The sequence below is a fragment of the Eleginops maclovinus genome, chromosome 17 (genome assembly GCF_036324505.1).
Source record: "Eleginops maclovinus isolate JMC-PN-2008 ecotype Puerto Natales chromosome 17, JC_Emac_rtc_rv5, whole genome shotgun sequence".
Classification (NCBI taxonomy): domain Eukaryota; kingdom Metazoa; phylum Chordata; class Actinopteri; order Perciformes; family Eleginopidae; genus Eleginops; species Eleginops maclovinus.
In genome coordinates, this window is record NC_086365.1 from 346,106 (window position 1) to 359,271 (window position 13,166).

Sequence of the window (13,166 nt, forward strand, 5' to 3'; positions counted from 1 at the left end):
CAAGGTCCTTGAACAGCGCAATGGCCCCCCACACGCTCCTTTCGCCCAGCGGCTAGCCCTCGGCTGGGTGATCGTAGGGGATGTGTGTATTAACGGTGCACACGTACCCTCACCTGTGAACACATACAGAACCTACATTCATGAGAATGGGCGTCCCAGCGTTCTGTGTCCCTGCCTCAACAAAATTGAAATCAAAGAAAAGCTCAACCACACTTGTCAGTTCCAAAGTCCTTCAGCCTCAGAGCGGCAGTCCTTACCAAGTGACAAAACGCGACTCATGGGGGAGTCCATCTTCTGCCACACAAAGGACGACGACAAGACAGCACCTTCTATGGAGGATCTTGCCTTCCTGAGGATTATGGACAAGGAACTGAAACAGGGTGAAGACAACAGCTGGCAGGCTCCACTCCCCTTCCGAAGCCCACGCCAGCGTCTGCCAAACAACCGTGAGCAGGCTAGGACCCGTCTCGCTATGGTCACCAAGACACTCAGGAAACACCCTGAGAGGAGAGAGCATTTCACTGAGTTCATGAGCAAGCTCTTCGAGAATGGACATGCTGAAGTGGCACCACCCTTACCACCAGATGAGGAGAGCTGGTATCTACCGTTCTTTGGGGTATACCACCCTCAGAAGCCTGGACAGGTGAGGGTGGTATTCGACTCCAGTGCACAACACCAAGGGGTGTCCCTCAATGATGTCCTCCTCACAGGCCCAAACATGAACAACAGTTTGCTCGGGGTACTGCTGCGCTTCAGAAGGGAGCCAGTGGCCGTGACGACTGACATCCAGCAGATGTTCCATTGCTTTGTCGTACGTGAGGACCATCGGAACTTTCTGCGCTTCCTCTGGCATCGCAATAATGACCTGGATGACGACGTCATTGAGTACAGGATGTGCGTACATGTCTTCGGAAATAGCCCGTCACCGTCCGTAGCCACATACGGGCTCCGAAGAGCTGCTGCAGAGGGAGAGAGGGAGTACGGCGTAGAGGCGAGGCTGTTCGTTGAGAGAAACTTCTATGTTGACGATGGCCTTCTGTCTGTCCCTTCAGAACAGGAAGCCATCACTCTTCTTCACAACACTCAAGGTATGCTGGCCCTCTCCAACCTCCGGCTTCACAAGATCTTGTCGAACAGGGTGGCTGTGATGAGAGCCTTCCCTCCTGAAGATCTGGCTAAGGGGATGAAAGATCTGGATCTCAGCACAGACCCCATTCCCATGCAGAGAAGTTTAGGGGTGAGCTGGGATGTTTCGGAAGACGTATTCACCTTCCAAGTTGCTGATGCAGAGAAGCCTTACACAAGACGTGGGGTCCTGTCAACTGTTAACAGTCTGTTCGACCCACTAGGTTTCGCTGCCCCTGTAAGCGTTCAAGGAAGGTCCATACTGAGGGAGCTCACCACAGAGTCATGCGACTGGGACGCCCCTCTCCCTGAGGAAAAGTACAGAGAATGGAAGCTGTGGAGGGACTCTCTGAAGGAGCTTGAACAGCTCAAGATTCCGCGCCAATACACCTCCATCTCTCTCCGTCAAGCATGCAGTAAGGAGCTGTGTGTATTCTGTGACACTTCCACCATTGCTATAGCTGCTGTCGCCTACGTGAGAACAACCGATGCAAGCAGTAATGTTGAGGTTGGCTTCATGTTTGGCAAGGCAAAGCTTGCTCCACGTCCAGAAACGACAATTCCAAGGCTCGAGCTGTGCGCTGCGGTCCTGGCTGTAGAGATTGCAGACGTGATTGTGGATGAGATGGACACCATCTTTGACGCTGTGACCTTCTACTCAGACAGCAAGGTGGTCCTAGGCTACATTCACAATGAGTCAAGACGATTCTACGTCTACGTGAGCAACAGGGTGCAGCGCATCAGGAGGTCAACAAGCCCTAAACAATGGAAGCACGTGCCCTCCAGCCAAAACCCTGCAGACCACGGCTCACGATCAGTCCCAGCAGGCAGCCTAACTCACACCTCATGGCTGTGCGGACCACCATTCCTGTTGACATCAGCTGAAGCTGAACCTGCACCTAATTCCTTCAACTTGGTTGACCCCAGCTCTGACTCTGATGTCCGCCCACAGATCACTTGTCATCTCAACAGGGTTACCAGTGGCAAACTTGACCCTATGCGTTTTGAGAGGTTCTCCAGATGGCGGTCACTCAATCGAGCAGTTGCTAGGCTTGTGCATGTTGCCCACTCCTTCAACCAGGGGAGCAGATGCAAGGGTTGGCACATCCATGAAGAGCTCTGTCCCACAGAAGACTTGGAGGAAGCAAGAAACATCATAATACGGGCCGTCCAACAAGATGCCTTCGCGGAGACTTTGGATTGCATCCGGGGAGGAATAGCCATTCCTAAGCAAAGCCCACTCCTCAGCCTGTGTCCTTACCTTGACAGTGCTGGCATTCTCAGGATTGGAGGACGCCTGTCCAAGGCAAACCTGGATGGAAAAGAGGTTAGTCCTGTAATCTTACCTGGGCAGAGCCACGTCACAACCTTGCTCATCCGACATTATCATGAGCAGGTCCAGCACCAAGGGCGGCACCTCACCGAGGGTGCTGTGAGAGCGGCAGGCCTGTGGATTATCAGTGGGAAACGGCGTATCAGCAGCATCCTTCATCACTGCGTCACATGCAGAAGACTACGCAGGAAGATGGAGACTCAAAAGATGGCTGACTTACCTGCGGACCGCCTCAGCGCAGATCCTCCCTTCTCATTCGTGGGTGTGGACGTCTTCGGACCATGGATGGTCACGGCACGGCGGACCAGAGGAGGACTTGCTAGCAGCAAAAGATGGGCTGTGCTTTTTACATGTATGAGCACCAGGGCCATACATATAGAAGTACTGGAGTCAATGGACTCTTCAAGCTTCATCAACGCTCTACGGCGGTTCTTCTCAGTCAGGGGGCCAGCGAAACAGATCAGAAGCGATTGTGGCACCAACTTCGTTGGGGCCTGTAAGGAGTTGCAGATGGACTCTGTGACTAGTGACAAGGAGGTGCAAGGATATCTCAGTGACAATGGGTGTAAGTGGATCTTCAACCCACCACACTCTTCCCACATGGGGGGCAGTTGGGAGCGGCTAATTGGACTGGCAAGGCGTATCCTGGACTCGATGCTGTTGAAGGCCGGCCCAGCAAAGCTCACGCATGAGGTCCTGACAACATTCATGGCAGAGGTCTCAGCGATCCTGAACGCCCGTCCACTGGTTCCTGTGTCCACAGACCCTGACTCCCCATTCATCCTGACACCAGCGACACTTCTCACACAGAAGGTCAGTGCCCTTCCTCCTCCCAAGGGTGAGTTTGACGAGAAGGACCTCTACGGCAAGCAGTGGAGGCAGGTCCAAAGCCTCGCCAACACCTTTTGGCATCGATGGAGGACAGAGTACCTCCCCACCCTGCAGAAACGCAGGAAGTGGGAAAAAGAGAAACGCAATCTGAAAGAAGGTGACGTCATCCTCCTGAAAAACGACCAGTTGCAGAGAAACGACTGGCCCATGGGCGTCATCGTCAAGACCTTCCCCGGCACCGACGGGAGGGTAAGAAAGGTGGAGATCAAGACTGCGAGGGATGGGTCAAGCAAGACCTTTCTGCGACCTGTCTCAGAGGTCGTCCTACTCCTCTCCCCAGAGACTGATTAGAGTTACCGTTCTTAGCTCCCCTTGTTAAAGGTGGCATCTTTTTAGATACCAGGCGGGGAGTGTGCTGGACTGGGTTTATTTTACAAGTAATTAATGTGCATTTCCTACTCCTGCCACTAGGTGGTGTCTTTGCTTTGGGGTTGGGTTTAACATTTGGGCAGTCATATTGAAATTCATGATAGTCATGTGACACTTACAGGAAGTCACCTGGAATGCTTTGTTTATCAGACCAGTTTTGGCATGGTAGTGTGAGCAGCAGCTACATCTTATTCCATCCTCTTTTGAATTCACTTTATAGGAGCATCGTCTGTGAGTATCTTTGCAGGATATTGTTAGTGTAATTACTTGATGTGTTTATTTCTGCATATTTTTGTAATTTCAGCGAAGTAAGAGCAATTAATGTTTGACATGCGATTTCATATATCCAGCTAGTCACTGTAGTAACTTTCTAGGCTTGTTGTAGGCCTTATCTTTGGGGATGTGTATCTGATATCTTAGTTATTACATATTTTATGCTGATTGTGTATTTTCTTTCTTTCTTCATTTTAGTTTTACACCTTTTACATGCTGTCAGTTTGAATAAATCTACCAAATCTGACCGGTGTGTGATGGGAGTCATCTGTCTGTCTAATTGAAGAAGGGGAACTCTTTAGTGAGGGCAGAACAGTCAGTGTTCACAAGAATTCACAACACAGTTTACGGAAACAAATCCTGTCCCCACGGATTTGAGGAGAGCCGGATATGGATGACTTTTGGTTTGCTGTCCATGTTTCTGTCACAAAGTAGACACTTCACAGCTCATTTAAATACCCCAGTTTTGAATCACACGGAGACAAGTTCTTTGGTTTATTAAAATTTATTTTATAAGTTTTAAAATCATGCAGTAGCAAAAACACACATTTAATTGCTTCCTATTGTATATTCAAATATGATCACAATAAAAAAGTCCAAAGATTGAAACATGTAAAACGGGATGAGAGAGAGAAATAAACACAAGAGGTATAATATACATTTATACAAGTTACAATGCAGAATAAAAGTTCTGCACGCTGTTCCTGGTCGAGAAGGCAGTGCTCGGATGACGATGCGCGTGCCTGTCGTTGCGAGCGTTAGATCCAACAGCTCGTACTCCCGACAGTCCCATCGTTCCGTTTCCAAGCGTTCGTGCCGTCTTAAATGCCCACGTCTCTCTGCTTTTCCTATTTCCGTTCTCCGATGTCCTGCACACCCGCACCACTTCAGGTCCATGTCTCGTCTTGTTCCCCCTGCCCTCTCATCTCGCCCCCCCCCCCCCCCCCCCCCCCCACCCCACCCCCCTTCGCCAGGAGTACTGTATTTGATTGGTCCTAATTACGCGATGAACTTCAGGTGCATCGTCAGTGTCCAAACAGCCAGCCAGGTGAAGCACACAGAAAACCAAGACAAAAGCACCGCCCTCCAATAACATTTAACACACAACACCACAACTCAAATTGGTATATAATAAATAAACTGACTTTCTGGCTGACCAATGATTAAAGATCACTCCCCTCATTACATTTTGTTGTCATTTATGAAGAGTGTTTGGATGATGTCAGTCTATTTTAGGCGTTGTAGGCTACGTGTTTTATCACATAAGGAGCAGCTGAGTGTGTACCCTGCTGTTCAAATCAAGTATAGGAGTAGGGTCCTGACATGCCTACAATTGTTTTTTGGGAGATGATCATTTTGATGTTACAAACCAAATAAATAGTTAATCAGGCTACAGGTTATAAAAACTAAATTGGAGTACATGTAATACATGTTTAGTGTCATGTGCACATAGATAATTAAATACATTAAGGATTACCACATTTCCTGCATTCGTCCCAACATGCGGGAAGAAAAGAACTACGATGGCTTTTTGAAATGACCACATAATAGTCACACACACACACACGCCCATTTGCTATATGACTGCTGTACACCGTTGCTGATCATCAGCAGGTCTCCTGTGTGCTTGGGTAGCTTCTGGGTACAGTGTGGCCAAAAGGAGGTTGTAACAGCACACACCATTCTGTTGTCTGCCAAACCCTGAAATTAGTTATTATTTTACCACTTGCGCTTCCCTCATCTCAAAGTCAACGTTTTTTTGAATGTGTTGGTGGTTACATTCCTGAAATAAGGTCTGTGGTTAACACAAGCTGCACAGATCTCAACTATTAGTTCTGAGTTAAAGTCATCAGTAAATACCCCGCTGGTGAAAGTTGAAGCTTCTATCCGTGTTATAGCATCTGCTAATAAGTGACTAAAGGACAATACTAAACGCCATATCGATCATTAGCCGCCTTTAGCTGTAGCTTTTTAGCAACTAAACTACGGTGAATAACTGAACTAACCAAAGGTTTAGAGGAAGTACAGGGTGGAAATCGTTGTTTAAATATCACTGCTGCTAGAATCACCAGGGTACAGTTTTGTTCAAGATGCTCACAATTTTTGTCCTACAAAAAAAATCACACAATTGACAGGGTTACAACAATTTTAATTTCATATCAGGCCAAAACAGGATTCACTTGCAAAGCAAGTCAATATTTCTTCCTCTAACGCACAATCAGGCTTTCCAAAGCGGTGGGTGGACAAACTAATACAGGGGGAAAGCAGAATGCAAAATGTTTAACACAGCGTCAGAAGTGCTATGTGCTAAGTGTTGCTGACAAATCTGTCAAGCTGACTAGCCTCACTGTCGAGATCTCTGTGAACAGGGTGCCAACTAAATAACAGAAATATTATAATTTGTGTATAAATACACGTGTATAAAGAACTGAATAAAGTCGTCTGATTTCAGAAAAGGAACAAACCATATGAGATATTGGTTTTACTCTTAGTTCCATTGGTTAAGACTCACACTGGTTGCTTTATTAAAAGAGATCACCCTTTAGGCCTTCAAATACCATCACAGACCGGAACATTTCAAATTTACTGGAAAATGGAATACATAATACGTTGAGATTTGTGTTTTTATGTTTGTTTTTCTTTGCATGTGCTCCAGACTACCTGTCGCAGGGTGTGGATTTGAGCGGGATCGAAGTGATTGAGAATGACTTGCTGCTGATCAGCAGAGCCAGGCTGGAGGTGGAGAATCAGGCCAAGAGGCTGCTGGAGCAAGGCATGGAGATCCAGGTACAAACACAACTCTCACAACCCTACTTTTTATCATGCAGCTAGAACTGTGACCCCTGTGTTGAGAAGGGATCAATATCATATGTCATTAAAATATCATATTGAGTAAATAAGTGGAAATCATTTTTCAAGATATGGGTTTATATAGTTCAGCATTTAGGTATTGTTATTATTGTTATTATTTGCTGTTGTGATGTTTATTCACAGACTGGTGAATGTCTTATTTCATCACAGATGCCCTTTGTTTTTTTAGATTTCCTCCTAGTTCTTCCAATATTTTTAATTCATTTTTTTTTTTAGAGAAATTTGATTCAATGTTTGTGTTGAGCTGCTGGAAGTGATGAGAAGAGACACAAAGGTGGAAGAGCACTCTGTGTGTGTTGTCCTGTGAAGTGCATGTTAGAGAGAGCATGTGTCGCTCTGCTAACCTTCATCTGGCCCTGAAAGCCTTGTTCTCTGGGGGCCAGTGTCCCATTAAAGATGGTGTGTTTCCGTGTGTGTCTGCTTAGTGTCCACGATGACATATTGCCAGTGTGGAGAAAAGTGTGCACCGATGCTGCAGCCCTGCTTTGCTCAGTTCATCCGGCATGTCTCTCTATGATCAGGGTCACTGCCTTCTTAAACTTACACTTAATGTTTTAAAAGGAATTTATCTTAATGCCATGCAAAGTCATAATTCTGTTATGTCCCGTATCAAAGTAATGACTTCAAAAGACACCCTCCTAAATACCCTCGATACTAGTACTGATGAATACCAACAATCATAAGGTGGATGTAGCATCCAAGTCGAATTAATACAAGCCTGGACTGATGGGTTAATGTAGTTTATTCCGTTTTCCAATACAACTTCATTGACCAACGTAAGAGCTAGGTAGAAATTAAACAAAGACAAAATAATACATTAGACACAGATTAAACTAAACTCTGTTAGCACTGAAAAGTTAACAAATACACAAATAAACTCCAAACTATTTGACAATTAGACACACACAAATGCATTTACCTTGTACCCTTTCGACTGGAGCTAAACTCCATTATACTCTCCCGTTCCGTCCTTAATGATTATTTGTATACCATGTTACTGCACCTTTTATCTCTGTGTTAGCGTACTTTTCTGTTAACGTGTTTCTGCCAACTTCCATTACATGTGCGCCTATTGTCTCTTCAAAATAAAAGCACATCCTTGTTCAAAACAAACAAAAACAAAAGCAAACAAAAGCAATTTAACAAATACATGAACCATATTGTTTGGGGTCCTTTACAGTGGATAAGAAAAGAAACCATACAACAACAGGAGTCAGTTATTTTCTTTCTTTGTAAGACTGTGGACGATCCTGAAAGACATTTAGCTCTTGAGATTTTTCGTGTTCTTTTGGATGTTTAGATATTTGCTGTTTCTGATTTGATTCCTTAGTATTTTCCTATTTATTATAATAGTGACATTCAGGTAAATACACATAGCTGTACCAACTCTTGGATCATGGACAGTTTTCATGTAATAAGGCTGTATTCTTGTTCTGTACCTGCGGTTGTTCAGGCCCTCAAACACTTATCCTCAAACTGTAAAAATAAAAGCCTTCCTGGAAAGGAGTGATTATGCCTTTTTTGCTGCCTAGGGTCCTTTAATAAAGATCATATGTGCAAGAAGTGTTGACTTTATTCATAGTAGCTTAACATTGAACAAGTACCAGCTGCTGCTAGGTTCCAGAAAAGAGATCAAACTCAAAGTCCACTTTATTGTCAAAATGTCCACATGTGTTATACATACAGAAAATTGCACAATGCGAATATAAACATGAACATATAACATAAAAAGACGAGATAAGGGCCTAGAACATAAAGGGGGAATAAGGGAATATATATATATATATATATATATATATTACAATTCAGTTGATTGATATATATATCAATCAACTGAAATCATATATATATAGATATAGAATATAGATCAACCGAAAGCACTACCTGATGACCAATCAGAGCTCTTACAGGAAAAAGGAAATACATTTTAAACTGCCATATGCAGGAAGGCCAGCTGGCAAAAATCGAACTGTGTGAACATGAAAATTGTTCATCTTCATAGCAATGTCACTATTATTACATTTGCGGCAAGCAAGCTTACTTTAATAAGCTTTTTACATCTTTTACATAAGCAACAAGAGCAAAGTAACTCAGAGCACTGTGTACCATCGGCGACACTGTGAGTGCAGACCATCATATCACATCCTAATATATATATTCCCTTATCTGTGTCAGCTTCTCGAGCCGTATCTCAACACCTAAATTGTTGCATACTTTATGCAGAAGTGTTATTTAAAACAACACATTGTGGGGGCGCTGTTGAGCGATACAGGAGTATGACGTATTTCTGGGGGCTCCTTCAGAATCCACATTGAAACGACACTAACATTCTAAACTGGGCTTTACAAGCTCACTGCATGTCACTCACTAACAGAAGCACTGTCAAAAAGAGAGAACTTCGGCTGGTGTACGAAAATACAAGTGCGACAACTCACAAAAAAAGGCCCAACACCTCCTCGGTGTTCGCACAGCTGCCTGTTCTGACCTGCAGCCAGGGACCTTGTCCCGAAGGACTCATCTTACACTAATGATGGAAAGTAATTAGTTTTTGTAATCTTGTGTTCAGTGCTTGTTCGGATGTCACTGTTCCCCAGGGATCCTATAGCAAGAATAAGAGTTACAGGAAACTGAGCATTTTTTTTACTGACTATTGTTCAGTCATCTCTTCATATATATGCTGCTGTACCTACAAAACCTAAATATGATATGAGCCAAACATGTAATTGCTCATGAGTTTTATTTTTATGTTTTTCTTTTTATTTCAACACTTATGGATAGGAAACCAGCCTCCATAGCTCAATTGTCCAGATTCAGTGAAATGCTTAAACATCTATCAACTGGCCCAGTCAGGCCTAGCAGACATTTGGAGATGTAAATTCCATTTTTGGGATATTTATCATTATAATTTTTGTATTTATTGATCTCGTTTTGTACTATTTTCTTTTATGTTGGCTGTGTAGATACAGTTAAATGAAAAGTGAAAAAACTGTGGTGTCTGTATAATGAAACTGAAATAAAAACAAAAAACAAAACAAAAAAAACTAATTCGAAAAAAAATGTAAATAAACCTGTTCGTTTACGCTTTCAAACAGTCGGTAGTTTTTTTTTTACCAGCTATTCTTCCTGCACCTTGCAGCTGCACCTATGTGGCTTTAATCCTAGATTAAGTCATGGATGTTTAAAGTTTAACTTCTTCATATTAGTCACAGTGTTACATATTATAACACAGTGACGATCAGCAGAAATGAATTAAAATAATAATTCCCCAAATATGTTTAAATATATTTTTATGATATATATTTTAAACATCATCTCATAAGTCAGAACTGATTGGTTGGAAGTGTGTGTGTGTGTAGTGAAATGTGTAGTTATGAAGAGGAGACGAGAGAGCTTAGACTACATCACCAGCGGTAAATAATACAAACAGAAAATGAAAGGAGTCGACCATCTACTGGAGCTTTGGTGAGCGAAAGTATAGTTTATGTTGATTGTCTGTATTTAGCCTTTAGACTATCCATCTGCTGGATAGATAGCCGCCAGCGAACGAGACGGCCCTAAGAGCCAATGCTTTGTAGCGAACGAGAAGAGCCGACTCCCATCGGGGAGAGCAGACTCTTCAGCTACTCTTGCTTAGCTTTGCTGAGAATCCATGCAGGCCAGACAGGGGCGGGACCCCTCAAGAAAAAGTTCAGAAATCGCATCAGGGTCCAACTGAGGCATCTAGTATTCCTGAACCAGCACTAAAGACTTTTATCTTAAGGCCTTTATTTATTTATTTGCTGTGGTTCTGTGTTGAGTTGTTCATTTAAATGTTTGATTTTAATGTTAAATAATAGTAAATGTGTATGCTTTTTTGGACAACATAAATGCCTTAAAATAAGGCTTTTCTGAAAAGACTGAATGAAAACTTGCTTACCAACACACACACACACCATATGTAATTTCCTGAATCAGGCTAAAAAGAATGCTCCGGTGGATTCTAAATAAAGAGAGCCGTTTGGGAGCCGTAATAGCCGAATCTCTGAAAAGAGCCAGAATGCCCATCATTAGCAGATCGCTTAGCTTGTTATGAAAAAGAACATGTATATTACTTGATTATGCAGGACATATGTTTGAATAACATTTTTAGAAAAAAAAACCTAGGCGAGCCAAGCATATGAATAAAGGGCTCAGGCCTCAGAGGGTTAACGGACAACGGCGAAATGAGAAGGGGCGTGATAGTTTACTCTTGATTCATGAATTATGACGCTCCGTGTCAATACGCTTCTTTGGGTTTGTGATTGGTCAAATGTTGCTAACCCCTCCCCTTTCATGTGAACGCACTGTCATCCGGACAGAGAAATAAGTGGTTGACTTACCGAGTTGATAACCGGCGTCGTAGGACTGCTTAGCGAGATGTCAGCGTGTCAGTTAGGGTTAGTTAAGCCAGACAACTCAAACAGATCCAGGGTCTGTTGGACTGGCTTCATAGTACAGGCCACTGGTCTGTATGAAGATGGTGCTACAGTGCAGGATACTGGGACTCCACAGTCCTCTCCAAAGTCTTCTTGTTTTTACTCCCACGCCTAGACATTAGGCTGTCTTTTCTAAATTAGACACGTTCACGTAGCTTGTTCTTTGTCTTTTAAACAGTAACACACACAAACGCACACTCCTCTCCCCTGTGTTATCCACCCTCAGAGAGTATTTTTAGACTGTATCCTGCTCAAGGAGCCTTGTTAACAACTTCTGTCCCTGCATTGTGTGTGACCATATGGGGATCTGTTTTGTACACACACACACACACACACACACACACACACACACACACACACACCAGCCCAGGGATTTGATGATTGTGTGTTTTTTACTTGGTTAGCTGTTGGCCATGCTGGCCGGGCTGTGTGGGAGCGTGTTTCACATCAGTGCTCTGATTGTGCCAGCCGAGACCCCGGACTCCATCTGTTGAGTGGGAGCTCCTCTGACCCACGTAGAAAAACTCCTCCTCTCCTCTAACGTTATTTGTCTGAAATATCAAAATAACTGAACACAATTACATTCAAAACTTTCAACAGAAGCTATATAAACTATATGAAGTTGCCATTGCAAACCTAAATTGAAGCTTGATTTGGATCTTCCTTAGCTTCCGATCTATTTAAAAAGAAAAGGTTTGTTGTAACAGCCGATTTCCCATAGTGCCCATAAATCAGTGCCATAGAGTGGTGCAGGAATGAGTCTGTAAAACAAGGAATGAGTTCAGCGTTTCACCACCAGGTGTTTTTTTTACACATTTACAGTAACATCTTGCAGCTGCCCTTTCTTGTTGTCCATGGCCTAAAAAGCTCTGTTAAAGTTGTTGATAATATATTTTTGAGTGGAAGCAGGGGCATTCAAGTATGCACATGCATGCATGTGTACAGGACCCTCTAACCCACCTCACAGGGGCTCTCTTTGAGATTGTAATTCAAATCTGTGAATTTATAATGCAAGTATAATGTTTGGTGTGTAGATGTTATCCAGCACAAAATAACAATATTTTGTTCATTTAATGAAATCTAAATGACCTGAACTTTATCCGTTCCTTTACAGATTTCAAAAGTGTCAGATAAATTAAAATACGTTCCACCGCAGGCAGGTAGGGGAAAAGGTAACTTCAGACAGTACAGCTGACTTGAATCGTACCGAGGCTAGCTCCTACCAGGGAAAGAAACAAATTAATTTTGCAGTAATGGGGATGTGAGGATATTTTGGAAACAAGCTGAATTACTCCATTGCCTAAAGTGAGATAAGAAAAATGAAAATCATTCCTGTGTCTCTACATCATGTACTGAACTGTATTCAAAAAGTGGTTAGCCTAGCACACCAGGAAGACTGAAAAGGGATGAGAACAGCTAGCTTGACTCAGTTTCAAAACAAAGCTATCCTCGCTTAAAACTCATTGATTAACACGCGGCGTCTACTTGTTTTTAGAGAGAATGTATAAAAGATGATAAATGTCAGTCAGGTGCTAGAGCGCCCCCTCCTGTCTGCATCTGTTCCAGTGAGCTGTGAAGAAAAACGCCGCTCAATAACATGGCTGAAAGCTTAGGCATGGGTCTTTCAACAACTAGTTGAACCATATTTAGCTTAACAGAAAAGCTATTTTATACAAGTACAAGTTGGTCCATGGTGAGAATGTGTGTGTGTGTGTGTGTGTGTGTGTGTGTGTGTGTGTGTGTGTGTGTGTGTGTGTGTGTGTGTGTGTGTGTGTGTGTGTGTGTGTGTGTGTGTGTGTGTGTGTGTGTGTGTGTGTGTGTGTGTGTGTGTGTGTGTGTGTGTGTGTGTG

The 13,166-nt window shown here is 43.4% G+C and overlaps 2 protein-coding genes across 3 annotated transcripts in view; both read left to right on the forward strand.

Moving 5' to 3' along the window:
* cog5 (component of oligomeric golgi complex 5) overlaps positions 1 to 13,166 on the forward strand; it is a 71,344-nt gene that overhangs the window by 27,596 nt on the left and 30,582 nt on the right. Inside the window, exon 7 of the mRNA XM_063905496.1 lies at positions 6,648 to 6,778. Coding sequence (XP_063761566.1) covers positions 6,648 to 6,778 — 131 coding nt within the window. The remainder of the gene's footprint in view (positions 1 to 6,647; positions 6,779 to 13,166) is intronic.
* LOC134878940 (uncharacterized) lies at positions 1,615 to 4,307 on the forward strand. 2 transcript variants are annotated; one of them, XR_010167751.1, is made up of 2 exons: positions 1,615 to 3,949; positions 4,190 to 4,307. XR_010167751.1 is itself a non-coding variant. In XM_063905128.1 (2 exons), the coding sequence occupies exons 1-2, from the start codon at positions 1,643 to 1,645 to the stop codon at positions 3,638 to 3,640; spliced, it is 1,929 nt and encodes a 642-aa protein (XP_063761198.1). In that variant the 5' UTR covers positions 1,615 to 1,642; the 3' UTR covers positions 3,641 to 4,296. The 2 variants fall into 2 exon arrangements, 1 of the variants encoding a protein (XP_063761198.1); XM_063905128.1 differs by having other exon boundaries at positions 1,615 to 2,452; positions 2,522 to 4,296.